This window comes from Trematomus bernacchii, unplaced genomic scaffold, assembly GCF_902827165.1.
Source record: "Trematomus bernacchii unplaced genomic scaffold, fTreBer1.1, whole genome shotgun sequence".
Classification (NCBI taxonomy): domain Eukaryota; kingdom Metazoa; phylum Chordata; class Actinopteri; order Perciformes; family Nototheniidae; genus Trematomus; species Trematomus bernacchii.
Genome location: NW_022987883.1, coordinates 46,645 through 72,769, shown reverse-complemented (window position 1 = coordinate 72,769; position 26,125 = coordinate 46,645). Strand labels below are relative to the sequence as shown.

At 37.0% G+C, this 26,125-nt stretch overlaps 1 protein-coding gene across 1 annotated transcript; it reads right to left on the bottom strand.

The window, feature by feature from the left end:
• Positions 1–5,065: 5,065 nt before the first annotated feature.
• Positions 5,066–26,101, bottom strand: LOC117469710 (histone-lysine N-methyltransferase SETDB2-like; the record flags this gene model as incomplete). Its single annotated transcript, XM_034114191.1, is given in 10 exon segments — positions 5,066–5,212; positions 5,293–5,459; positions 6,705–6,874; positions 7,647–7,915; positions 7,917–7,970; positions 24,179–24,421; positions 24,502–24,602; positions 24,891–24,983; positions 25,059–25,172; positions 25,846–26,101. Coding segments are annotated over 10 exon segments (1,392 nt in total), but the record flags the coding sequence as incomplete, so codon positions are not given.
• Positions 26,102–26,125: the final 24 nt, after the last annotated feature.

Here is a 26,125-nt window from a genome sequence, read left to right as displayed (position 1 = left end):
GTTTGTAGTTACCTGTGTGTTTGTAGTTTCCTGTATTTGTAGTTTCTATGTGTGTTTGTAGTTTCCTGTGTGTTTGTAGTTTCATGTTTGTTTGTAGTTTCATGTGTGTGTTTGTAGTTTCATGTGTATTTGTAGTTTCATGTGTATTTGTAGTTTCCTGTATTTGTAGTTTCCTGTGTGTATTTGTAGTTTCATGTGTGTTGTAGTTTCATGTGTGTTTGTAGTTTCATGTGTGTGTTTGTAGTTTCCTGTGTGTTTGTAGTTTCCTGTGTATTTGTAGTTTCCTGTGTGTGTTTGTAGTTTCCTGTGTGTTTGTAGTTTCATGTGTGTTTGTAGTTTCCTGTGTGTTTGTAGTTTCATGTGTGTTTGTAGTTTCCTGTGTGTGTTTGTAGTTCATGTGTGTTTGTAGTTTCCTGTGTGTTTGTAGTTTCCTGTGTGTTTGTAGTTTCCTGTGTGTTTGTAGTTTTTGTGTGTGTTTGTAGTTTCATGTGTGTTTGTAGTTTCCTGTGTGTTTGTAGTTTTCTGTGTGTGTTTGTAGTTTCCTGTGTGTTTGTAGTTTCCTGTGTGTTTGTAGTTTCATGTGTGTTTGTAGTTTCCTGTATTTGTAGTTTCATGTGTGTTTGTAGTTTCATGTGTGTTTGTAGTTTCCTGTGTGTTTGTAGTTTCCTGTGTGTTTGTAGTTTCATGTGTGTTTGTAGTTTCCTGTATTTGTAGTTTCATGTGTGTTTGTAGTTTCATGTGTATTTGTAGTTTCCTGTGTGTTTGTAGTTTCCTGTGTGTTTGTAGTTTCATGTGTATTTGTAGTTTCAAGTGTGTTTGTAGTTTCCTGTGTGTTTGTAGTTTCATGTGTGTTTGTAGTTTCATGTGTGTTTGTAGTTTCCTGTATTTGTAGTTTCATGTGTGTTTGTAGTTTCATGTGTGTTTATAGTTTCCTGTGTGTTTGTAGTTTCATGTGTGTTTGTAGTTTCCTGTGTGTTTGTAGTTTCATGTGTATTTGTAGTTTCAAGTGTGTTTGTAGTTTCCTGTGTGTTTGTAGTTTCATGTGTGTGTTTGTAGTTTCCTGTGTGTTTGTAGTTTCCTGTGTGTTTGTAGTTTCATGTGTGTGTTTGTAGTTTCCTGTGTGTTTGTAGTTTCCTGTGTGTATTTGTAGTTTCCTGTGTGTGTTTGTAGTTTCCTGTGTGTTTGTAGTTTCCTGTGTGTTTGTAGTTTCATGTGTGTTTGTAGTTTCATGTGTGTTTGTAGTTTCATGTGTGTTTGTAGTTTTCTGTGTGTTTGTAGTTTCCTGTGTGTTTGTAGTTTCATGTGTATTTGTAGTTTCCTGTATTTGTAGTTTCCTGTATGTATTTGTAGTTTCTGTGTGTTTGTAGTTTCCTGTGTGTGTTTGTAGTTTCATGTGTGTTTGTAGTTTCATGTGTGTTTGTAGTTTCCTGTATTTGTAGTTTCCTGTGTGTGTTTGTAGTTTCCTGTGTGTTTGTAGTTTCCTGTATGTATTTGTAGTTTCCTGTGTGTTTGTAGTTTCCTGTGTGTGTTTGTAGTTTCATGTTTGTTTGTAGTTTCCTGTATTTGTAGTTTCCTGTATGTATTTGTAGTTTCTGTGTGTTTGTAGTTTCATGTGTGTTTGTAGTTTCATGTGTGTGTTTGTAGTTTCCTGTGTGTTTGTAGTTTCATGTGTGTGTTTGTAGTTTCAAGTGTGTTTGTAGTTTCATGTGTGTTTGTAGTTTCATGTGTGTGTTTGTAGTTTCATGTGTATTTGTAGTTTCCTGTATTTGTAGTTTCCTGTATGTGTTTGTAGTTTCCTGTGTGTGTTTGTAGTTTCCTGTGTGTGTTTGTAGTTTCCTGTGTGTTTGTAGTTTCATGTGTGTGTTTGTAGTTTCCTGTGTGTGTTTGTAGTTTCCTGTGTGTTTGTAGTTTCCTGTGTGTTTGTAGTTTCCTGTGTGTTTGTAGTTTCCTGTGTGTTTGTAGTTTCATGTGTTTTTGTAGTTTCATGTGTGTTTTGTAGTTTCATGTGTATTTGTAGTTTCATGTGTGTTTGTAGTTTCCTGTGTGTTTGTAGTTTTCTGTGTGTTTGTAGTTTCCTGTGTGTTTGTAGTTTCCTGTGTGTGTTTGTAGTTTCATGTGTGTTTGTAGTTTCCTGTGTGTTTGTAGTTTCATGTGTGTTTGTAGTTTCCTGTGTGTGTTTGTAGTTTCATGTGTGTTTGTAGTTTCCTGTGTGTTTTGTAGTTCTATGTGTGTTTTGTAGTTTCATGTGTGTTTGTAGTTTTCTGTGTGTTTGTAGTTTCCTGTGTGTTTGTAGTTTCTGTGTGTTTGTAGTTTCATGTGTGTTTGTAGTTTCCTGTGTGTTTGTAGTTTTCTGTGTGTTTGTAGTTTTCTGTGTGTGTTTGTAGTTTCATGTGTGTTTGTAGTTTCCTGTGTGTTTGTAGTTTCATGTGTGTGTTTGTAGTTTCATGTGTGTTTGTAGTTTCCTGTGTGTTTGTAGTTTCATGTGTGTTTGTAGTTTCATGTGTGTTTGTAGTTTCTGTGTGTTTGTAGTTTCCTGTGTGTTTGTAGTTTTCTGTGTGTTTGTAGTTTCATGTGTGTTTGTAGTTTCCTGTGTGTTTGTAGTTTTCTGTGTGTTTGTAGTTTTCTGTGTGTGTTGTAGTTTCCTGTGTGTTTGTAGTTTTCTGTGTGTTTGTAGTTTTCTGTGTGTGTTTGTAGTTTCAAGTGTGTTTGTAGTTTCCTGTGTGTTTGTAGTTTTCCTGTGTGTTTGTAGTTTCCTGTGTGTTTGTAGTTTCCTGTGTATTTGTAGTTTCCTGTGTGTGTTTGTAGTTTCATGTGTGTTTGTAGTTTCATGTGTGTTTTGTAGTTTCATGTGTGTTTGTAGTTTCCTGTGTGTTTGTAGTTTTCTGTGTGTTTGTAGTTTTCTGTGTGTGTTTGTAGTTTAATGTGTGTTTGTAGTTTCCTGTGTGTTTGTAGTTTCCTGTGTGTTTGTAGTTTCCTGTGTGTTTGTAGTTTCATGTGTGTTTGTAGTTTCATGTGTGTTTGTAGTTTCATGTGTGTTTGTAGTTTCATGTGTGTTTGTAGTTTCATGTGTGTTTGTAGTTTCCTGTGTGTTTGTAGTTTTCTGTGTGTTTGTAGTTTTCTGTGTGTGTTTGTAGTTCTATGTGTGTTTTGTAGTTTCCTGTGTGTTTGTAGTTTCCTGTGTGTTTGTAGTTTCCTGTGTATTTGTAGTTTCCTGTGTGTGTTTGTAGTTTCATGTGTGTGTTTGTAGTTTCCTGTGTGTTTGTAGTTTCATGTGTGTTTGTAGTTTAGTGGTGTTGTAGTTTCTGTGTGTGTTTGTAGTTTCATGTGTGTTTGTAGTTTCATGTGTGTTTGTAGTTTCCTGTGTGTGTTTGTAGTTCATGTGTGTTTGTAGTTTCATGTGTGTTTGTAGTTTTCTGTGTGTTTGTAGTTTTCTGTGTGTGTTTGTAGTTTCATGTGTGTTTGTAGTTTCATGTGTGTTTGTAGTTTTCTGTGTGTTTGTAGTTTTCTGTGTGTTTTGTAGTTTCATGTGTGTTTTGTAGTTTTCTGTGTGTTTTGTAGTTTTCTGTATGTATTTGTAGTTTCCTGTGTGTTTGTAGTTTTCTGTGTGTTTGTAGTTTTCTGTGTGTTTGTAGTTCATGTGTGTTTGTAAGTTTCACTGTGTTGTTTGTAGTTTCCTGTGTTTTGTAGTTTCCTGTGTGTTTGTAGTTTCATGTGTATTTGTAGTTTCATGTGTGTTTGTAGTTTCATGTGTGTTTGTAGTTTCATGTGTGTTTGTAGTTTTCATGTGTGTTTGTAGTTTCATGTGTGTTTGTAGTTTCTGTGTGTTTGTAGTTTCCTGTGTGTTTGTAGTTTCCTGTGTATTTGTAGTTTCCTGTGTATTTGTAGTTTCCTGTGTGTTTGTAGTTTCCTGTGTTTGTAGTTTCCTGTGTGTTTGTAGTTTCCTGTGTGTTTGTAGTTTCCTGTGTGTTTGTAGTTTCATGTGTGTTTGTAGTTTCCTGTGTGTGTTTGTAGTTTCCTGTGTGTTTGTAGTTTCATGTGTGTTTGTAGTTTCCTGTGTGTTTGTAGTTTTCTGTGTGTTTGTAGTTTCATGTGTGTTTGTAGTTTCCTGTGTGTTTGTAGTTTCATGTGTGTTTGTAGTTTCCTGTGTGTTTGTAGTTTCATGTGTGTTTGTAGTTTCCTGTGTGTTTGTAGTTTCCTGTGTGTTTGTAGTTTTCTGTGTGTTTGTAGTTTCATGTGTGTTTGTAGTTTCCTGTGTGTTTGTAGTTTCCTGTGTGTGTTTGTAGTTTCCTGTGTGTTTGTAGTTTCCTGTGTGTTTGTAGTTTCATGTGTGTTTGTAGTTTCATGTGTGTTTGTAGTTTTCTGTGTGTTTGTAGTTTTCTGTGTGTGTTGTAGTTTCATGTGTGTTTGTAGTTTCATGTGTGTTTGTAGTTTTCTGTGTGTTTGTAGTTTTCTGTGTGTTTGTAGTTTCATGTGTGTTTGTAGTTTTCTGTGTGTTTGTAGTTTTCTGTATGTATTTGTAGTTTCCTGTGTGTTTGTAGTTTTCTGTGTGTTTGTAGTTTTCTGTGTGTGTTTGTAGTTTCATGTGTGTTTGTAGTTTCCTGTGTGTTTGTAGTTTCCTGTGTGTTTGTAGTTTCCTGTGTATTTGTAGTTTCCTGTGTGTTTGTAGTTTCCTGTGTGTTTGTAGTTTCCTGTGTGTTTGTAGTTTCCTGTGTGTTTGTAGTTTCATGTGTGTTTGTAGTTTCATGTGTGTTTGTAGTTTCCCTGTGTGTTTGTAGTTTCCTGTGTGTTTGTAGTTTCATGTGTGTTTGTAGTTTCCTGTGTGTTTGTAGTTTTCTGTGTGTTTGTAGTTTCATGTGTGTTTGTAGTTTCCTGTGTGTTTGTAGTTTCATGTGTGTTTGTAGTTTCCTGTGTGTTTGTAGTTTCATGTGTGTTTGTAGTTTCCTGTGTGTTTGTAGTTTTCTGTGTGTTTGTAGTTTCATGTGTGTTTGTAGTTTCCTGTGTGTTTGTAGTTTTCTGTGTGTTTGTAGTTTCATGTGTGTAGTTTTTCTGAACATGTTTCCCTCACGTTTATGAAGCGTGCCACGTTGCCCTCCTTGCTGGCGTCCAGGAAGTAAACGTCCTCCGGCTGCAGAGCTCTCTTCTTCTGGCTCTTCCTGACCCCCCCCTCCGGATCACCTGACTCACCTGAGGATGGGGGCGGGGCCTCAGTCGCCTGCAGATAAACACAGCTGACCTCAGAAACAGAACTCAATGTAACACAATAACAACAACAACAACATTAAGACAGCTGACCTCCTGCCCTGTGGGGGGCCTCTGTATGACGGGGACGTGCAGGGGGGGGGTTCCCTGGTGGGGGGGCAGCCACTCAGTGACCAGCTCCACCTCGTCGTCCGACGGCAGGTCGGCCCTCGTTAGCTTTGGAGGGGGGGGATCGCTCTGCACCCTGCGCAGCATCACGCCTACACACACACATTGACACATGGTAAACACACACACATTGACACATGGTAAACACACACACATTGACACATGGTAAACACATACACAATAACACATGGTAAACACACACACAATAACACATGGTAAACACACACACATTGACACATGGTAAACACATACACAATAACACATGGTAAACACACACACAATAACACATGGTAAACACACACACATTGACACATGGTAAACACACACACAATAACACATGGTAAACACACACACATTGACACATGGTAAACACATACATTAACACATGGTAAACACACACACATTGACACATGGTAAACACACACACATTAACGTGTGTTAACGTGTGTTTGTAGTTCCCTGTGTGTGTTTGTAGTTCCCTGTGTGTGTTTGTAGTTCCCTGTGTGTGTTTGTAGTTCCCTGTGTGTGTTTGTAGTTCCCTGTGCGTTTGTAGTTCCCTGTGTGTGTGTTTGTAGTTCCCTGTGTGTGTTTGTAGTTCCCTGTGTGTGTTTGTAGTTCCCTGTGTGTGTTTGTAGTTCCCTGTGTGTGTGTTTGTAGTTCCCTGTGTGTGTTTGTAGTTCCCTGTGTGTGTGTTTGTAGTTCCCTTGTGTGTTTGTAGTTCCCCTGTGGGTGTTTGTTAGTTCCCTGGGTGTGTTTGTAGTTCCCTGTGTGTGTTTGTAGTTCCCTGTTGTGTTTGTAGTTTCCCTGTGTGTGTTTGTAGTTCCCTGTGTGTGTTTGTAGTTCCCTGTGTGTTGTTTGTAGTTCCCCTGTGTGTGTTTGTAGTTCCCTGTGTGTTTGTAGTTCCCTGTGTGTGTTTGTAGTTCCCCGTGTGTGTTTGTAGTTCCCTGTGTGTTTGTAGTTCCCTGTGTGTTTGTAGTTCCCTGTGTGTGTTTGTAGTTCCCTGTGTGTGTTTTGTAGTTCCCTGTGTGTGTTTGTAGTTCCCTGTGTGTGTTTGTAGTTCCCTGTGTGTGTTTGTAGTTCCCTGTGTGTGTTTGTAGTTCCCTGTGTGTGTTTGTAGTTCCCTGTGTGTGTTTGTAGTTCCCTGTGTGTGTTTGTAGTTTCCCTGTGTGTGTTTGTAGTTCCCTGTGTGTTTGTAGTTCCCTGTGTGTGTTTGTAGTTCCCTGTGTGTGTTTGTAGTTCCCTGTGTGTTTGTAGTTCCCTGTGTGTGTTTGTAGTTCCCTGTGTGTGTTTGTAGTTCCCTGTGTGTGTTTGTAGTTCCCTATGTTCTTCCTGTTTACCTGCGTAGATGCAGATGAAGGTCCCCGTGTCGACGTCGTCACGGCAGCGGACCCCCCAGCCTCGCCCCTCCGCTCTGAAGACCTGCAGCCGGACCCTCAGGCCCCGCTGGACGGGTCGGTTCTGACAGGGGCCCCGAACACAGCTGCACCAGGGGCCACACTCATACACCCTGAAACACATTAAATAACTGTGTTTACATTACCATGCTAACACTCAGAGCTAACCTGTACTGGAGAGAGTGTGTGTGAAGAAGCAGGAAATCAAAAGGAAGTCACCTTGTGGTAAACCTGAGAGAGAAAGAGTTTGAGCTCCATACTGTTTCAGAGAGAATCCTTCATGTGGTTTGGAACATGATATGGAGTTTCATCACGGCAGCATTTAGCTGAGTTTCTGCTGGGAGAGTTCTCCTGATGAGATCTACTCTCTCTCTGAAGCTACTGACCCAGAGTCAGCTCTTTAGTAACAGCTGGGAGAGAGGGGGGGGGGGGGGGCTACAAGGATCTGTTTGGGGTTTGGAGCAGGACACTTCAGAGACATGTCCTTAGTAACAGCTGGAAGAGAGGGGGGGGGGGGGCTACAAGGATCTGTTTGGGGTTTGGAGCAGGACACTTCAGAGACATGTCCTTAGTAACAGCTGGGAGAGAGGGGGGGGCTACAAGGATCTGTTTGGGGTTTGGAGCAGGACACTTCAGAGACATGTCCTTAGTAACAGCTGGGAGAGAGGGGGGGGGGGCTACAAGGATCTGTTTGGGGTTAGGAGCAGGACACTTCAGAGACATGTCCTTAGTAACAGCTGGAAGAGAGGGGGGGGGGTACAAGGATCTGTTTGGGGTTAGGAGCAGGACACTTCAGAGACATGTCCTTATATCTGAGACCTGTGATATCTGCCTAAAAACAGCACAATAGGAGAACTTTAAATAAGATTATTGACCCGGACTCACCCTGATTGGACGGGCTGAGCCAGGCGGTGGTGGCTGTAGCCCCGCCCCCCGGTGGTCATGGCGACACAGGCGCAGCGCGATGATTGGCTGCAGCCGTCGGTGCAGTCGCAGCAGGAAGTGAACAGGTCCGGGCTGCGAGACAGGAAGCAGCCGTGCGGCCATCTTTCCTTCCTGTAGCGGAAGATGGGAGGGGGGGCCCCTCCCAGGAGGATCTGCACGGGCGTCGCCTCTAAACCCCGACTCAGATCCTGCTCTGGCCCCAGGGGGCCCTGCAGGGGGGGGGGGGTCCAGGAGCACCTGGGGGTTAAAGGTGAAGAAGTCCACCTGGGGGGGGAGACAGGTGTTTATCTCAGTCAAGACAGAGAGGAGCAGACGAGTAAAGCTGCTGCAGAGCCACTATTCCAGGTATACGTCATGGAGCGGCGCCGGATGCTGGGCATCTAAACAGTCCTTCAGGGGTTAGGGTTAGGGTTAGGGGGCCGCTCCATGACGTAGTACACCTGGAATAGTGGCTCTGCAGCAGCTTTACTCGACATTGGGAAACGGCCAGGGAGTTCATCTGAGAAGCAGAAGAGGACGGGTTTGTAGTTCTCTGTGTTGTTTTGTAGTTCTCTGTGTTGTTTTGTAGTTCTATGTGTTGTTTGTAGTTCTCTGTGTTGTTTTGTAGTTCTCTGAGTTCTATGTGCTGTTTTGTAGTTCTATGTGTGTTTTGTAGTTCTCTCTATGTTGTTTTGTAGTTCTCTGTGTGTTTTGTAGTTCTCTGTGTTGTTTTGTAGTTCTCTGTGTGTTTTGTAGTTCTATGTGTTTTGTAGTTCTATGTGTTGTTTTGTAGTTCTCTGTGTGTTTTGTAGTTCTGTGTTGTTTTGTAGTTCTCTGTGTTGTTTTGTAGTTCTCTGTGTTTTGTAGTTCTCTGTGTTGTTTTGTAGTTCTCTGTGTGTTTTGTAGTTCTCTGTGCTGTTTTGTAGTTCTATGTGCTGTTTTGTAGTTCTATGTGTTGTTTTGTAGTTCTCTGTGTGTTTTGTAGTTCTCTGTGTTGTTTTGTAGTTCTCTGTGTGTTTTGTAGTTCTCTGTGTTGTTTGTAGTTCTCTGTGTTGTTTTGTAGTTCTGTGTTGTTTTGTAGTTCTCTGTGTGTTTTGTAGTTCTCTGTGTGTTTTGTAGTTCTCTGTGTGTTTTGTAGTTCTCTGTGTGTTTTGTAGTTCTCTCTATGTTGTTTTGTAGTTCTCTCTGTGTTGTTTGTGTTGTTTTGTAGTTCTCTGTGTTGTTTTGTAGTTCTCTGTGTGTTTTGTAGTTCTCTGTGTGTTTTGTAGTTCTCTGTGTGTTTTGTAGTTCTCTCTGTGTTGTTTTGTAGTTCTCTCTGTGTTGTTTTGTAGTTCTGTGTGTTGTTTTGTAGTTCTATGTGTTGTTTTGTAGTTCTCTGTGTGTTTTGTAGTTCTCTCTATGTTGTTTGTAGTTCTCTGTGTTCTATGTGTTGTTTTGTAGTTCTCTGTGTTGTTTTGTAGTTCTATGTGTTGTTTTGTAGTTCTATGTGTTGTTTTGTAGTTCTCTGTGTTGTTTTGTAGTTCTATGTGTTGTTTTGTAGTTCTCTCTGTGTTGTTTTGTAGTTCTCTGTGTTGTTTTGTAGTTCTATGTGTTGTTTTGTAGTTCTCTGTGTTGTTTTGTAGTTCTCTGTGTGTTTTGTAGTTCTATGTGTTGTTTTGTAGTTTTCTGTGTTCTATGTGTTGTTTTGTAGTTCTATGTGTTGTTTTGTAGTTCTCTGTGTTGTGTTGTAGTTCTCTGTGTTGTTTTGTAGTTCTCTCTGTGTTGTTTTGTAGTTATCTGTATTGTTTTGTAGTTCTCTGTGTTGTTTTGTAGTTATCTGTATTGTTTTGTAGTTTTCTGTGTTGTTTTGTAGTTCTCTCTGTGTTGTTTTGTAGTTCTCTGTGTTCTTTTGTAGTTCTGTGTGTTTTGTAGTTCTCTCTGTGTTGTTTTGTAGTTCTCTGTGTTCTTTTGTAGTTCTGTGTGTTTTGTAGTTCTCTCTGTGTTGTTTTGTAGTTATATGTGTTGTTTTGTAGTTCTCTTGTGTTGGTTTTGTAGTTCTCTGTGTTGTTTTGTAGTTCTCTGTGTTGTTTTGTAGTTCTCTGTGTTGTTTTGTAGTTATGTGTTGTTTTGTAGTTCTCTCTCTGTTGTTTTGTAGTTATATGTGTTGTTTTGTAGTTCTCTGTGTTGTTTTGTAGTTCTCTGTGTTGTTTTGTAGTTATATGTGTTGTTTTCTAGTTCTCTGTGTTGTTTTGTAGTTCTGTGTGTTTTGTAGTTCTCCGTGTTGTTTTGTAGTTCTGTGTGTTTTGTAGTTCTCTGTGTTGTTTTGTAGTTCTCTGTGTTGTTTTGTAGTTCTCTGTGTTGTTTTGTAGTTCTCTGTGTGTTTTGTAGTTTCTATGTGTTGTTTTGTAGTTCTATGTGTTGTTTTGTAGTTCTGTGTGTTTTGTAGTTCTCTGTGTTGTTTTGTAGTTCTCTCTGTGTTGTTTTGTAGTTCTCTGTGTGTTTTGTAGTTCTCTGTGTTGTTTTGTAGTTCTCTGTGTGTTTTGTAGTTCTCTGTGCTGTTTTGTAGTTCTATGTGTGTTTTGTAGTTCTATATGTTGTTTTGTAGTTCTATGTGTTGTTTTGCAGTTCTCTGTGCTGTTTTGTAGTTCTATGTGTGTTTTGTAGTTCTATATGTTGTTTTGTAGTTCTATGTGTTGTTTTGTAGTTCTCTGTGTTGTTTTGTAGTTCTCTGTGTTGTTTTGTAGTTCTCTGTGTGTTTTGTAGTTCTCTGTGTGTTTTGTAGTTCTCTCTATGTTGTTTTGTAGTTCTCTCTGTGTTGTTTGTGTTGTTTTGTAGTTCTCTGTGTTGTTTTGTAGTTCTCTGTGTTGTTTTGTAGTTCTCTGTGTGTTTTGTAGTTCTCTCTGTGTTGTTTTGTAGTTCTCTCTGTGTTGTTTTGTAGTTCTCTCTGTGTTGTTTTGTAGTTCTATGTGTTGTTTTGTAGTTCTCTGTGTGTTTTGTAGTTCTCTCTGTGTTGTTTTGTAGTTCTCTCTGTGTTGTTTTGTAGTTCTCTCTGTGTTGTTTTGTAGTTCTGTGTGTTGTTTTGTAGTTCTATGTGTTGTTTTGTAGTTCTCTGTGTGTTTTGTAGTTCTCTCTATGTTGTTTTGTAGTTCTCCGTGTTCTATGTGTTGTTTGTAGTTCTCTGTGTTGTTTTGTAGTTCTATGTGTTGTTTTGTAGTTCTCTGTGTTGTTTTGTAGTTCTATGTGTTGTTTTGTAGTTCTCTGTGTTGTTTTGTAGTTCTCTGTGTGTTTTGTAGTTCTATGTGTTGTTTTGTAGTTTTCTGTGTTCTATGTGTTGTTTTGTAGTTCTATGTGTTGTTTTGTAGTTCTATGTGTTGTTTTGTAGTTCTCTGTGTTGTTTTGTAGTTCTCTGTGTTGTTTTGTAGTTCTCTCTGTGTTGTTTTGTAGTTATCTGTATTGTTTTGTAGTTCTCTGTGTTGTTTTGTAGTTATCTGTGTTATTTTGTAGTTCTCTGTGTTGTTTTGTAGTTTTCTGTGTTGTTTTGTAGTTCTCTCTGTGTTGTTTTGTAGTTATCTGTATTGTTTTGTAGTTCTCTGTGTTGTTTTGTAGTTATCTGTATTGTTTTGTAGTTCTCTGTGTTGTTTTGTAGTTATCTGTGTTATTTTGTAGTTCTATGTGTTGTTTTGTAGTTCTCTGTGTTGTTTTGTAGTTCTCTCTGTGTTGTTTTGTAGTTCTCTGTGTTGTTTTGTAGTTCTGTGTTGTTTTGTAGTTCTCTGTGTTGTTTTGTAGTTCTCTGTGTTGTTTTGTAGTTCTCTCTGTGTTGTTTTGTAGTTCTCTGTGTTGTTTTGTAGTTCTATGTGTTGTTTTGTAGTTCTCTGTGTTGTTTTGTAGTTCTCTGTGTGTTTTGTAGTTCTATGTGTTGTTTTGTAGTTTTCTGTGTTCTATGTGTTGTTTTGTAGTTCTATGTGTTGTTTTGTAGTTCTCTGTGTTGTGTTGTAGTTCTCTGTGTTGTTTTGTAGTTCTCTCTGTGTTGTTTTGTAGTTCTATGTGTTGTTTTGTAGTTTTCTGTGTTCTATGTGTTGTTTTGTAGTTCTATGTGTTGTTTTGTAGTTATCTGTATTGTTTTGTAGTTCTCTGTGTTGTTTTGTAGTTATCTGTGTTGTTTTGTAGTTCTCTGTGTTGTTTTGTAGTTTTCTGTGTTGTTTTGTAGTTCTCTCTGTATTGTTTTGTAGTTCTCTGTGTTCTTTTGTAGTTCTGTGTGTTTTGTAGTTCTCTCTGTGTTGTTTTGTAGTTATATGTGTTGTTTTGTAGTTCTCTGTGTTGTTTTGTAGTTCTCTGTGTTGTTTTGTAGTTCTCTGTGTTGTTTTGTAGTTCTCTGTGTTGTTTTGTAGTTATGTGTTGTTTTGTAGTTCTCTCTCTGTTGTTTTGTAGTTATATGTGTTGTTTTGTAGTTCTCTGTGTTGTTTTGTAGTTCTCTGTGTTGTTTTGTAGTTATATGTGTTGTTTTCTAGTTCTCTGTGTTGTTTTGTAGTTCTGTGTGTTTTGTAGTTCTCTGTGTTGTTTTGTAGTTCTGTGTGTTTTGTAGTTCTCTGTGTTGTTTTGTAGTTCTCTGTGTTGTTTTGTAGTTCTCTGTGTTGTTTTGTAGTTCTCTGTGTTGTTTTGTAGTTCTCTGTGTGTTTTGTAGTTCTCTGTGTGTTTTGTAGTTCTATGTGTTGTTTTGTAGTTCTATGTGTTGTTTTGTAGTTCTCTGTGTTGTTTTGTAGTTCTCTCTGTGTTGTTTTGTAGTTCTCTGTGTGTTTTGTAGTTCTCTGTGTTGTTTTGTAGTTCTCTGTGTTGTTTTGTAGTTCTCTGTGCTGTTTTGTAGTTCTATATGTTGTTTTGTAGTTCTATGTGTTGTTTTGTAGTTCTCTGTGCTGTTTTGTAGTTCTCTGTGCTGTTTTGTAGTTCTATATGTTGTTTTGTAGTTCTATGTGTTGTTTTGTAGTTCTCTGTGTTGTTTTGTAGTTCTCTGTGTTGTTTTGTAGTTCTCTGTGTGTTTTGTAGTTCTATGTGTGTTTTGTAGTTCTATATGTTGTTTTGTAGTTCTATGTGTTGTTTTGTAGTTCTCTGTGTTGTTTTGTAGTTCTCTGTGTTGTTTTGTAGTTCTCTGTTGTTTTGTAGTTCTATGTGTTGTTTTGTAGTTCTCTGTGTTGTTTTGTAGTTCTCTGTGTGTTTTGTAGTTCTCTGTGTGTTTTGTAGTTCTCTCTGTGTTGTTTTGTAGTTCTCTGTGTTGTTTTGTAGTTCTCTCTGTGTTGTTTTGTAGTTCTGTGTGTTGTTTTGTAGTTCTATGTGTTGTTTTGTAGTTCTCTGTGTGTTTTGTAGTTCTCTCTATGTTGTTTTGTAGTTCTCCGTGTTCTATGTGTTGTTTTGTAGTTCTCTGTGTTGTTTTGTAGTTCTCTGTGTTGTTTTGTAGTTCTCTGTGTGTTTTGTAGTTCTCTGTGTGTTTTGTAGTTCTCTGTGCTGTTTTGTAGTTCTATGTGTGTTTTGTAGTTCTATATGTTGTTTTGTAGTTCTATGTGTTGTTTTGTAGTTCTCTGTGTTGTTTTGTAGTTCTCTGTGTTGTTTTGTAGTTCTCTGTTGTTTTGTAGTTCTATGTGTTGTTTTGTAGTTCTCTGTGTTGTTTTGTAGTTCTCTGTGTTGTTTTGTAGTTCTCTGTGTGTTTTGTAGTTCTCTGTGTGTTTTGTAGTTCTCTCTGTGTTGTTTTGTAGTTCTCTCTGTGTTGTTTTGTAGTTCTCTCTGTGTTGTTTTGTAGTTCTGTGTGTTGTTTTGTAGTTCTATGTGTTGTTTTGTAGTTCTCTGTGTGTTTTGTAGTTCTCTCTATGTTGTTTTGTAGTTCTCCGTGTTCTATGTGTTGTTTTGTAGTTCTCTGTGTTGTTTTGTAGTTCTATGTGTTGTTTTGTAGTTCTCTGTGTTGTTTTGTAGTTCTCTGTGTTGTTTTGTAGTTCTATGTGTTGTTTTGTAGTTCTCTGTGTTGTTTTGTAGTTCTATGTGTTGTTTTGTAGTTCTCTGTGTGTTTTGTAGTTCTCTGTGTGTTTTGTAGTTCTCTCTATGTTGTTTTGTAGTTCTCTCTGTGTTGTTTGTGTTGTTTTGTAGTTCTCTGTGTTGTTTTGTAGTTCTCTGTGTGTTTTGTAGTTCTCTCTGTGTTGTTTTGTAGTTCTCTCTGTGTTGTTTTGTAGTTCTGTGTGTTGTTTTGTAGTTCTATGTGTTGTTTTGTAGTTCTCTGTGTGTTTTGTAGTTCTCTCTGTGTTGTTTTGTAGTTCTCTCTGTGTTGTTTTGTAGTTCTCTCTGTGTTGTTTTGTAGTTCTGTGTGTTGTTTTGTAGTTCTATGTGTTGTTTTGTAGTTCTCTGTGTGTTTTGTAGTTCTCTCTATGTTGTTTTGTAGTTCTCCGTGTTCTATGTGTTGTTTTGTAGTTCTCTGTGTTGTTTTGTAGTTCTATGTGTTGTTTTGTAGTTCTCTGTGTTGTTTTGTAGTTCTCTGTGTTGTTTTGTAGTTCTATGTGTTGTTTTGTAGTTCTCTGTGTTGTTTTGTAGTTCTCTGTGTGTTTTGTAGTTCTATGTGTTGTTTTGTAGTTTTCTGTGTTCTATGTGTTGTTTTGTAGTTCTATGTGTTGTTTTGTAGTTCTATGTGTTGTTTTGTAGTTCTCTGTGTTGTTTTGTAGTTCTCTCTGTGTTGTTTTGTAGTTATCTGTATTGTTTTGTAGTTCTCTGTGTTGTTTTGTAGTTATCTGTGTTATTTTGTAGTTCTCTGTGTTGTTTTGTAGTTTTCTGTGTTGTTTTGTAGTTCTCTCTGTGTTGTTTTGTAGTTATCTGTATTGTTTTGTAGTTCTCTGTGTTGTTTTGTAGTTATCTGTATTGTTTTGTAGTTCTCTGTGTTGTTTTGTAGTTATCTGTGTTATTTTGTAGTTCTATGTGTTGTTTTGTAGTTCTCTGTGTTGTTTTGTAGTTCTCTGTGTTGTTTTGTAGTTCTCTCTGTGTTGTTTTGTAGTTATCTGTATTGTTTTGTAGTTCTCTGTGTTGTTTTGTAGTTATCTGTGTTATTTTGTAGTTCTCTGTGTTGTTTTGTAGTTCTCTGTGTTCTTGTGTAGTTCTGTGTGTTTTGTAGTTCTCTGTGTTGTTTTGTAGTTCTCTGTGTTCTTTTGTAGTTCTGTGTGTTTTGTAGTTCTCTCTGTGTTGTTTTGTAGTTATCTGTATTGTTTTGTAGTTCTCTGTGTTGTTTTGTAGTTTTCTGTGTGTTTTGTAGTTCTCTCTGTGTTGTTTTGTAGTTATCTGTATTGTTTTGTAGTTCTCTGTGTTGTTTTGTAGTTATCTGTGTTATTTTGTAGTTCTATGTGTTGTTTTGTAGTTCTCTGTGTTGTTTTGTAGTTCTCTCTGTGTTGTTTTGTAGTTATCTGTATTGTTTTGTAGTTCTCTGTGTTGTTTTGTAGTTATCTGTGTTATTTTGTAGTTCTCTGTGTTGTTTTGTAGTTCTCTGTGTTCTTGTGTAGTTCTGTGTGTTTTGTAGTTCTCTGTGTTGTTTTGTAGTTCTCTGTGTTCTTTTGTAGTTCTGTGTGTTTTGTAGTTCTCTCTGTGTTGTTTTGTAGTTATCTGTATTGTTTTGTAGTTCTCTGTGTTGTTTTGTAGTTTTCTGTGTGTTTTGTAGTTCTCTCTGTGTTGTTTTGTAGTTCTCTGTGTTGTTTTGTAGTTCTCTGTGTTGTTTTGTAGTTATCTGTGTTGTTTTGTAGTTCTCTCTCTGTTGTTTTGTAGTTATATGTGTTGTTTTGTAGTTCTCTGTGTTGTTTTGTAGTTCTCTGTGTTGTTTTGTAGTTCTCTCTCTGTTGTTTTGTAGTTATATGTGTTGTTTTGTAGTTCTCTGTGTTGTTTTGTAGTTCTCTGTGTTGTTTTGTAGTTCTCTGTGTTGTTTTGTAGTTCTCTGTGTTGTTTTGTAGTTCTCTGTGTTGTTTTGTAGTTCTCTGTGTTGTTTTGTAGTTCTCTGTGTTGTTTTGTAGTTCTCTGTGTTGTTTAGTTCTCTGTGTGTTTTGTAGTTCTATGTGTGTTTTGTAGTTCTATGTGTGTTTTGTAGTTCTATGTGTTGTTTTGTAGTTCTCTGTGTTGTTTTGTAGTTCTATGTGTTGTAGATCTCTGTGTGTTTTGTAGTTCTCTGTGTTGTTTTGTAGTTCTCTGTGTTGTTTTGTAGTTCTATGTGTTGTTTTGTAGTTCTCTGTGTGTTTTGTAGTTCTCTCTATGTTGTTTTGTAGTTCTCTCTGTGTTGTTTTGTAGTTCTCTCTGTGTTGTTTTGTAGTTCTATGTGTTGTTTTGTAGTTCTCTGTGTGTTTTGTAGTTCTATGTGTTGTTTTGTAGTTCTATGTGTTGTTTTGTAGTTCTCTGTGTGTTTTGTAGTTCTCTCTGTGTTGTTTTGTAGTTATCTCTGTGTTGTTTTGTAGTTCTCTGTGTGTTTTGTAGTTCTCTGTGTTGTTGTGTAGTTCTGTGTGTTTTGTAGTTCTCTCTGTGTTGTTTTGTAGTTATCTGTGTTGTTGTGTAGTTCTGTGTGTTTTGTAGTTCTCTCTGTGTTGTTTTGTAGTTCTCTGTGTTGTTTTGTAGTTCTCTCTCTGTTGTTTTGTAGTTATATGTGTTGTTTTGTAGTTCTCTGTGTTGTTTTGTAGTTCTCTGTGTTGTTTTGTAGTTCTCTGTGTTGTTTTGTAGTTATCTGTGTTGTTTTGTAGTTCTCTCTCTGTTGTTTTGTAGTTATATGTGTTGTTTTGTAGTTCTCTGTGTTGTTTTGTAGTTCTCTGTGTTGTTTTGTAGTTATATGTGTTGTTTTCTAGTTCTCTGTGTTGTTTTGTAGTTATATGTGTTGTTTTGTAGTTCTCTGTGTTGTTTTGTAGTTCTCTGTGTTGTTTTGTAGTTCTGTGTGTTTTGTAGTTCTCTGTGTTGTTTTGTAGTTCTCTGTGTTGTTTTGTAGTTCTCTGTGTTGTTTTGTAGTTCTCTGTGTTGTTTTGTAGTTCTCTGTGTGTTTTGTAGTTCTATGTGTTGTTTTGTAGTTCTGTGTGTTTTGTAGTTATGTGTGTTGTTTTGTAGTTCTCTGTGTTGTTTTGTAGTTCTCTGTGTTGTTTTGTAGTTCTCTGTGTTGTTTTGTAGTTCTATGTGTTGTTTTGTAGATCTCTGTGTGTTTTGTAGTTCTCTGTGTTGTTTTGTAGTTCTCTGTGTTGTTTTGTAGTTCTATGTGTTGTTTTGTAGTTATCTGTGTTATTTTGTAGTTCTATGTGTTGTTTTGTAGTTCTCTGTGTTGTTTTGTAGTTCTCTGTGTGTTTTGTAGTTCTCTCTATGTTGTTTTGTAGTTCTCTCTGTGTTGTTTTGTAGTTCTCTCTGTGTTGTTTTGTAGTTCTATGTGTTGTTTTGTAGTTCTCTGTGTGTTTTGTAGTTCTATGTGTTGTTTTGTAGTTATCTCTGTGTTGTTTTGTAGTTCTATGTGTTGTTTTGTAGTTCTATGTGTTGTTTTGTAGTTCTCTGTGTTGTTGTGTAGTTCTGTGTGTTTTGTAGTTCTCTCTGTGTTGTTTTGTAGTTATCTGTGTTGTTGTGTAGTTCTGTGTGTTTTGTAGTTCTCTCTGTGTTGTTGTGTAGTTCTGTGTGTTTTGTAGTTCTCTCTGTGTTGTTTTGTAGTTCTCTGTGTTGTTTTGTAGTTCTCTCTCTGTTGTTTTGTAGTTATATGTGTTGTTTTGTAGTTCTCTGTGTTGTTTTGTAGTTCTCTGTGTTGTTTTGTAGTTATCTGTGTTGTTTTGTAGTTCTCTCTCTGTTGTTTTGTAGTTATATGTGTTGTTTTGTAGTTCTCTGTGTTGTTTTGTAGTTCTCTGTGTTGTTTTGTAGTTCTCTCTCTGTTGTTTTGTAGTTATATGTGTTGTTTTCTAGTTCTCTGTGTTGTTTTGTAGTTCTGTGTGTTTTGTAGTTCTCTGTGTTGTTTTGTAGTTCTCTGTGTTGTTTTGTAGTTCTCTGTGTTGTTGTGTTGTTTTGTAGTTCTCTGTGTTGTTTTGTAGTTCTCTGTGTTGTTTTGTAGTTCTGTGTGTTTTGTAGTTCTGTGTGTTTTGTAGTTCTGTGTGTTGTTTTGTAGTTCTCTGTGTTGTTTTGTAGTTCTCTGTGTTCTTTTGTAGTTCTCTGTGTTGTTTTGTAGTTCTATGTGTTGTTTTGTAGATCTCTGTGTGTTTTGTAGTTCTCTGTGTTGTTTTGTAGTTCTCTGTGTTATTTTGTAGTTCTATGTGTTGTTTTGTAGTTCTCTGTGTTGTTTTGTAGTTCTCTGTGTTGTTTTGTAGTTCTCTCTGTGTTGTTTTGTAGTTCTGTGTGTTTTGTAGTTCTCTCTGTGTTGTTTTGTAGTTATCTGTATTGTTTTGTAGTTCTCTGTGTTGTTTTGTAGTTCTCTGTGTTGTTTTGTAGTTATCTGTATTGTTTTGTAGTTCTCTGTGTTGTTTTGTAGTTATCTGTGTTATTTTGTAGTTCTCTGTGTTGTTTTGTAGTTCTCTGTGTTCTTTTGTAGTTCTGTGTGTTTTGTAGTTCTCTCTGTGTTGTTTTGTAGTTATCTGTATTGTTTTGTAGTTCTCTGTGTTTTGTAGTTTTCTGTGTGTTTTGTAGTTCTCTCTGTGTTGTTTTGTAGTTCTCTGTGTTGTTTTGTAGTTCTCTGTGTTGTTTTGTAGTTATCTGTGTTGTTTTGTAGTTATATGTGTTGTTTTGTAGTTCTCTGTGTTGTTTTGTAGTTCTCTCTCTGTTGTTTTGTAGTTATATGTGTTGTTTTCTAGTTCTCTGTGTTGTTTTGTAGTTCTGTGTGTTTTGTAGTTCTCCGTGTTGTTTTGTAGTTCTCTGTGTTGTTTTGTAGTTCTCTGTGTGTTTTGTAGTTCTCTGTGTTGTTTTGTAGTTCTCTGTGTTGTTTTGTAGTTCTCTGTGTTGTTTTGTAGTTCTCTGTGTGTTTTGTAGTTCTATGTGTTGTTTTGTAGTTCTATGTGTTGTTTTGTAGTTCTGTGTGTTTTGTAGTTCTCTGTGTTGTTTTGTAGTTCTCTGTGTTGTTTTGTAGTTCTCTCTCTGTTGTTTTGTAGTTATATGTGTTGTTTTGTAGTTCTCTGTGTTGTTTTGTAGTTCTCTGTGTTGTTTTGTAGTTCTATGTGTGTTTTGTAGTTCTCTCTGTGTTTTGTAGTTCTCTGTGTTTTGTAGTTCTCTGTGTATTTTGTAGTTCTCTGTGTATTGTTTTGTAGTTCTCTGTGTTTTGTAGTTCTCTGTGTATTTTGTAGTTCTCTGTGTATTGTTTTGTAGTTCTATCTGTGTTTTGTAGTTCTCTGTGTTGTTTTGTAGTTCTCTGTGTGTTTTGTAGTTCTCTCTGTGTTTTGTAGTTCTCTCTGTGTTTTGTAGTTCTATGTGTGTTTTGTAGTTCTATGTGTGTTTTGTAGTTCTCTCTGTGTTTTGTAGTTCTATGTGTGTTTTGTAGTTCTATGTGTGTTTTGTAGTTCTATGTGTGTTTTGTAGTTCTCTCTGTGTTTTGTAGTTCTCTCTGTGTTGTTTTGTAGTTCTCTGTGTTGTTTTGTAGTTCTCTGTGTTGTTTTGTAGTTCTCTGTGTTGTTTTGTAGTTATCTGTGTTGTTTTGTAGTTCTCTCTCTGTTGTTTTGTAGTTATATGTGTTGTTTTGTAGTTCTCTGTGTTGTTTTGTAGTTCTCTGTGTTGTTTTGTAGTTCTCTCTCTGTTGTTTTGTAGTTATATGTGTTGTTTTCTAGTTCTCTGTGTTGTTTTGTAGTTCTGTGTGTTTTGTAGTTCTCCGTGTTGTTTTGTAGTTCTCTGTGTTGTTTTGTAGTTCTCTGTGTGTTTTGTAGTTCTCTGTGTTGTTTTGTAGTTCTGTGTGTTTTGTAGTTCTCTGTGTTGTTTTGTAGTTCTCTGTGTTGTTTTGTAGTTCTCTGTGTGTTTTGTAGTTCTATGTGTTGTTTTGTAGTTCTATGTGTTGTTTTGTAGTTCTGTGTGTTTTGTAGTTCTCTGTGTTGTTTTGTAGTTCTCTGTGTTGTTTTGTAGTTCTCTCTCTGTTGTTTTGTAGTTATATGTGTTGTTTTGTAGTTCTCTGTGTTGTTTTGTAGTTCTCTGTGTTGTTTTGTAGTTCTATGTGTGTTTTGTAGTTCTCTCTGTGTTTTGTAGTTCTCTGTTTTGTAGTTCTCTGTGTATTTTGTAGTTCTCTGTGTATTGTTTTGTAGTTCTATCTGTGTTTTGTAGTTCTCTGTGTTGTTTTGTAGTTCTCTGTGTGTTTTGTAGTTCTCTCTGTGTTTTGTAGTTCTCTCTGTGTTTTGTAGTTCTATGTGTGTTTTGTAGTTCTATGTGTGTTTTGTAGTTCTCTCTGTGTTTTGTAGTTCTATGTGTGTTTTGTAGTTCTCTCTGTGTTTTGTAGTTCTCTCTGTGTTTTGAAGTTCTCTGTGTGTCGTTTTAAAGTGTTCTGTGTTGTTTTGTAGTTCTCTGTGTATTGTAGTTCTCTGTGTTTTGTAGTTCTCTGTGTGTTTTGTAGTTCTATGTGTGTTTTGTAGTTCTCTGTGTATTGTTTTGTAGTTCTCTGTGTTTTGTAGTTATGTGTTGTTTTGTAGTTCTCTGTATGTTTTGTAGTTCTATGTGTGTTTTGTAGTTCTCTGTGTTTTGTAGTTCTCTCTGTGTTTTGTAGTTCTCTCTGTGTTTTGTAGTTCTCTGTGTTTTGTAGTTCTCTGTGTTTTGTAGTTCTCTGTGTTTTGTAGTTCTATGTGTGTTTTGTAGTTCTATGTGTGTTTTGTAGTTCTATCTGTGTTTTGTAGTTCTATGTGTGTTTTGTAGTTCTCTCTGTGTTTTGTAGTTCTCTCTGTGTTTTGTAGTTCTATGTGTGTTTTGTAGTTCTATGTGTGTTTTGTAGTTCTATCTGTGTTTTGTAGTTCTATGTGTGTTCCTGTAGTTCTCTCTGTGTTTTGTAGTTCTCTCTGTGTTTTGTAGTTCTCTCTGTGTTTTGTAGTTCTCTGTGTGTTCCTGTAGTTCTCTGTGTTTTGTAGTTCTCTGTGTGTTCCTGTAGTTCTCTGTGTGTTCCTGTAGTTCTCTGTGTGTTCCTGTAGTTCTCTGTGTTTTCCTGTAGTTCTCTGTGTGTTCCTGTAGTTCTCTCTGTGTTCCTGTAGTTCTCTCTGTGTGTTCCTGTAGTTCTATGTGTGTTCCTGTAGTTCTCTGTGTGTTCCTGTAGTTCTCTCTGTGTTTTGAAGTTCTCTGTGTTGTTTTGTAGTTCTCTCTGTGTTTTGTAGTTCTGTGTGTTTTGTAGTTCTATGTGTGTTTTGTAGTTCTATGTGTGTTTTGTAGTTCTATCTGTGTTTTGTAGTTCTATGTGTGTTTTGTAGTTCTCTCTGTGTTTTGTAGTTCTCTCTGTGTTTTGTAGTTCTCTCTGTGTTTTGTAGTTCTCTCTGTGTTTTGAAGTTCTCTGTGTTGTTTTGAAGTTCTCTGTGTGTCGTTTTGTAGTTCTCTCTGTGTTTTGTAGTTCTGTGTGTTTTGTAGTTCTCTGTGTTTTGTAGTTCTCTGTGTTTTGTAGTTCTATGTGTGTTTTGTAGTTCTATGTGTGTTTTGTAGTTCTCTGTGTGTTTTGTAGTTCTCTGTGTGTTTTGTAGTTCTCTCTGTGTTCCTGTAGTTCTCTGTGTGTTCCTGTAGTTCTCTGTGTTTTCCTGTAGTTCTCTGTGTTTTCCTGTAGTTCTCTGTGTTTTGTAGTTCTCTGTGTGTTCCTGTAGTTCTCTCTGTGTTTGTAGTTCTCTGTGTGTTCCTGTAGTTCTCTGTGTGTTCCTGTAGTTCTCTCTGTGTTTTGTAGTTCTCTGTGTTTTGTAGTTCTCTGTGTTTTGTAGTTCTCTGTGTATTGTTTTGTAGTTCTATCTGTGTTTTGTAGTTATATGTTTTTGTTTTGTAGTTCTCTCTGTGTTTTGTAGTTCTCTCTGTGTTTTGTAGTTCTCTCTGTGTTTTGTAGTTCTATGTGTGTTTTGTAGTTCTCTCTGTGTTTTGACGTTCTCTGTGTTGTTTTGAAGTTCTCTGTGTATTGTAGTTCTCTGTGTTTTGTAGTTCTCTGTGTGTTTTGTAGTTCTATGTGTGTTTTGTAGTTCTCTGTATGTTTTGTAGTTCTGTGTGTTTTGTAGTTATATCTGTGTTTTGTAGTTCTATGTGTGTTTTGTAGTTCTGTGTGTTTTGTAGTTCTGTGTGTTTTGTAGTTCTATGTGTGTTTTGTAGTTCTATGTGTGTTTTGTAGTTCTGTGTGTTTTGTAGTTCTCTCTGTGTTTTGAAGTTCTCTGTGTTGTTTTGAAGTTCTCTGTGTGTCGTTTTAAAGTGTTCTGTGTTGTTTTGTAGTTCTCTGTGTATTGTTTTGTAGTTCTCTCTGTGTTTTGTAGTTCTCTCTGTGTTTTGTAGTTCTGTGTGTTTTGTAGTTCTATGTGTGTTTTGTAGTTCTATCTGTGTTTTGTAGTTCTATGTGTGTTTTGTAGTTCTCTCTGTGTTTTGTAGTTCTCTCTGTGTTTTGTAGTTCTCTCTGTGTTTTGAAGTTCTCTGTGTTGTTTTGAAGTTCTCTGTGTGTCGTTTTAAAGTGTTCTGTGTTGTTTTGTAGTTCTCTGTGTATTGTTTTGTAGTTCTCTCTGTGTTTTGTAGTTCTCTGTGTTTTGTAGTTCTATGTGTGTTTTGTAGTTCTATGTGTGTTTTGTAGTTCTCTGTGTGTTTTGTAGTTCTCTGTGTTGTTTTGTAGTTCTCTGTGTTTTGTAGTTCTCTGTGTGTTCCTGTAGTTCTCTGTGTGTTCCTGTAGTTCTCTGTGTGTTCCTGTAGTTCTCTGTGTTTTCCTGTAGTTCTCTGTGTGTTCCTGTAGTTCTCTCTGTGTTCCTGTAGTTCTCTCTGTGTTTTGTAGTTCTCTGTGTGTTCCTGTAGTTCTCTGTGTGTTTTGTAGTTCTCTCTGTGTTTTGAAGTTCTCTGTGTTGTTTTGTAGTTCTCTCTGTGTTTTGTAGTTCTGTGTGTTTTGTAGTTCTATGTGTGTTTTGTAGTTCTATGTGTGTTTTGTAGTTCTATCTGTGTTTTGTAGTTCTATGTGTGTTTTGTAGTTCTCTCTGTGTTTTGTAGTTCTCTCTGTGTTTTGTAGTTCTCTCTGTGTTTTGTAGTTCTCTCTGTGTTTTGAAGTTCTCTGTGTTGTTTTGAAGTTCTCTGTGTGTCGTTTTAAAGTGTTCTGTGTTGTTTTGTAGTTCTCTGTGTATTGTTTTGTAGTTCTCTCTGTGTTTTGTAGTTCTGTGTGTTTTGTAGTTCTCTGTGTTTTGTAGTTCTCTGTGTTTTGTAGTTCTATGTGTGTTTTGTAGTTCTCTGTGTGTTTTGTAGTTCTCTGTGTGTTTTGTAGTTCTCTCTGTGTTCCTGTAGTTCTCTGTGTGTTCCTGTAGTTCTCTGTGTGTTCCTGTAGTTCTCTGTGTTTTCCTGTAGTTCTCTGTGTTTTGTAGTTCTCTGTGTGTTCCTGTAGTTCTCTCTGTGTTTGTAGTTCTTTGTGTGTTCCTGTAGTTCTCTGTGTGTTCCTGTAGTTCTCTCTGTGTTTTGTAGTTCTCTGTGTTTTGTAGTTCTCTGTGTTTTGTAGTTCTCTGTGTATTGTTTTGTAGTTCTATCTGTGTTTTGTAGTTATATGTTTTTGTTTTGTAGTTCTCTCTGTGTTTTGTAGTTCTCTCTGTGTTTTGTAGTTCTATGTGTGTTTTGTAGTTCTATGTGTGTTTTGTAGTTCTCTCTGTGTTTTGACGTTCTCTGTGTTGTTTTGAAGTTCTCTGTGTATTGTAGTTCTCTGTGTTTTGTAGTTCTCTGTGTGTTTTGTAGTTCTATGTGTGTTTTGTAGTTCTCTGTGTATTGTTTTGTAGTTCTCTGTATGTTTTGCAGTTCTGTGTGTTTTGTAGTTATATCTGTGTTTTGTAGTTCTATGTGTGTTTTGTAGTTCTGTGTGTTTTGTAGTTCTATGTGTGTTTTGTAGTTCTATGTGTGTTTTGTAGTTCTATGTGTGTTTTGTAGTTCTGTGTGGTTTGTAGTTCTCTCTGTGTTTTGAAGTTCTCTGTGTTGTTTTGAAGTTCTCTGTGTGTCGTTTTAAAGTGTTCTGTGTTGTTTTGTAGTTCTCTGTGTATTGTTTTGTAGTTCTCTCTGTGTTTTGTAGTTCTGTGTTGTTTTGTAGTTCTGTGTGTTTTGTAGTTCTGTGTGTTTTGTAGTTCTCTGTGTTTTGTAGTTCTCTCTGTGTTTTGTAGTTCTCTCTGTGTTTTGTAGTTCTCTGTTGTTTTGTAGTTCTCTCTGTGTTTTGTAGTTCTCTCTGTTTTGTAGTTCTCTGTGTTGTTTTGTAGTTCTCTGTGTATTGTTTTGTAGTTCTCTGTGTTTTGTAGTTCTCTCTGTTTTGTAGTTCTCTCTGTGTTTTGTAGTTCTCTGTGTCATTTTGTAGTTCTCTCTGTGTTTTGTAGTTCTCTGTGTTGTTTTGTAGTTCTCTATGTGTTTTGTAGTTCTCTGTGTTTTGCACCAACCTGCAGGAAGTCGTAGCTCTCGGACGCCAACAGGAAGTGCATCACGTCGTCATGGTTACTCAGGCTCTTCCCGCACGGCGCCTTGTACAGGACGTCCCCGCCCCCTTTCTCAGGCTCCGCCCCCGATGACATCGCCATGGAGGTCAGCCTCTTAAAGCCGGAGAGCAGCGGCACCTTCAGGGGGTTCTGACCCCAGAACGCAGGGGTGCACTGAGGCATGCTGGGTAAGCTGGGCATGCAGGACTGCAGGGAGAAACACAGCTATTATATAAAATATATATTATATCTTATATCTTATTATTAATGATTATTATTATGTTCACCTTGCTGCAGGTGTGCGGCAGGTAGAGGGGGGGCAGCAGCTCCTCAGCGGGGGGGCCAAGGGGGGAGGAGTCAGGGGAGAACTCAGGGGGGGGGAGTTCATCTGGACAGGATGGCACCGTCAAAATGAGACAAAAATACCAGTTATATTAATATATTTAATAAATACTTTAACAACTAACAAAAAATACTTCAGAATAAAAGCATGATTTCAGAATAAAAGGATGATTTCAGAATATGAGCATGATTTACAGAATAAAAACGTAATTTTCAGAATAAAAGCATGATTTACAGAATAAAAACCTGATTTTCAGAATAAGAGTGTGGTTTTCAGAATAAAAGCATGATTTACAGAATAAGAGCGTGATTTTCAGAATAAGAGCGTGAGTACCTGATCCGATGACCACCTGGACCACAGAGGCGTCCTGGCCCTCGATTGGAGGAGAGTTCAGGACCTCAAGGAGCTTCAGACCCTGAACGAACTCTGAACACAGGACAGGAAGTCAGCTCACTACAACAGGAAGTGATGTGAGGTACCACAGAAGAAGAGAAGCGTTACCTTTATCTGTGGCAGTGTTCTTCTTCAGGACTCTCTTCAGGTGATCCAGGTAATCGTAGACTCCGTCGAATACCTGGTCCACGTCCTCCTCCGCCCAGAACGCCTTGGCCTCCTCTGAAACACAAACAGGACCATTTAAAATCACCAAACACTATTTTAGATTCATTTTTATTATCATTTAACCAGGTTTAAAAATAATTATACTTATTTTTTTTTATTATTATTTTGTATTTCATTGCTGATAATAGATTTTAAATTACAGATTCAGAAATAAGGCGAGTAATTAATAAGTGAATTTAAAGGAAAAACATGTCCAACTACTTTTATAATGGCTTATTTGTTAAAGTAATACATTCGGGGAAAACATTTAAATGTATAGAAAAAAATAATAATATATAAATTCAAATGTTTTAATATTAAATTAAATAAATATAATAACTGTCTTCTTCTACTGCTGCTGCTTCTCTACTCACAGGCGCCCCCTGGTGGAGAACCATAGGAACTACATGTCCCCATTAGAAACGCTACAGACATTATTTCATGCTTAAACGTTATATAATCAATATAATCAACGTCATCATGTTTTCTGTGCGTATTATGTTAATTTTGACGTTTATTTTAGTTTAATTCTGACACATTTTGTTTATTTTTTGTTTGTTTTTGTTTATTGTGACACATTAGCAGCAGCAGACTGAATAAACAAGCCCCTAAATAACTTCCTGAAGACTCAGAAACTCAACAAACCTGCAGTTTTAAGTTAAAAAGCATTAAAAGAGATGTTTCTTACCCACTTCTTGCGGATCTAACTGACATTCCTCCATCTCAGCTGCTAGCCTGTTAGCTCTGAAGCTAAAAACAAGCAGGACTGTTTAATTAAAGCTTCGCTAACAGCTGCAGGTCCACCGGGAATCCTTCACGTTAAAAACCACCGGATGGTTTCTGTATTTTTAACGTTTATTCAACATAAAGCGCTTAATATGTCTTACATTATGCTAGCATTGCTATTCCACTTTCAGATTGTAACTCGTTTCTTTCATTATTGTCCCTCACCGGCTGCCGTAGTCATT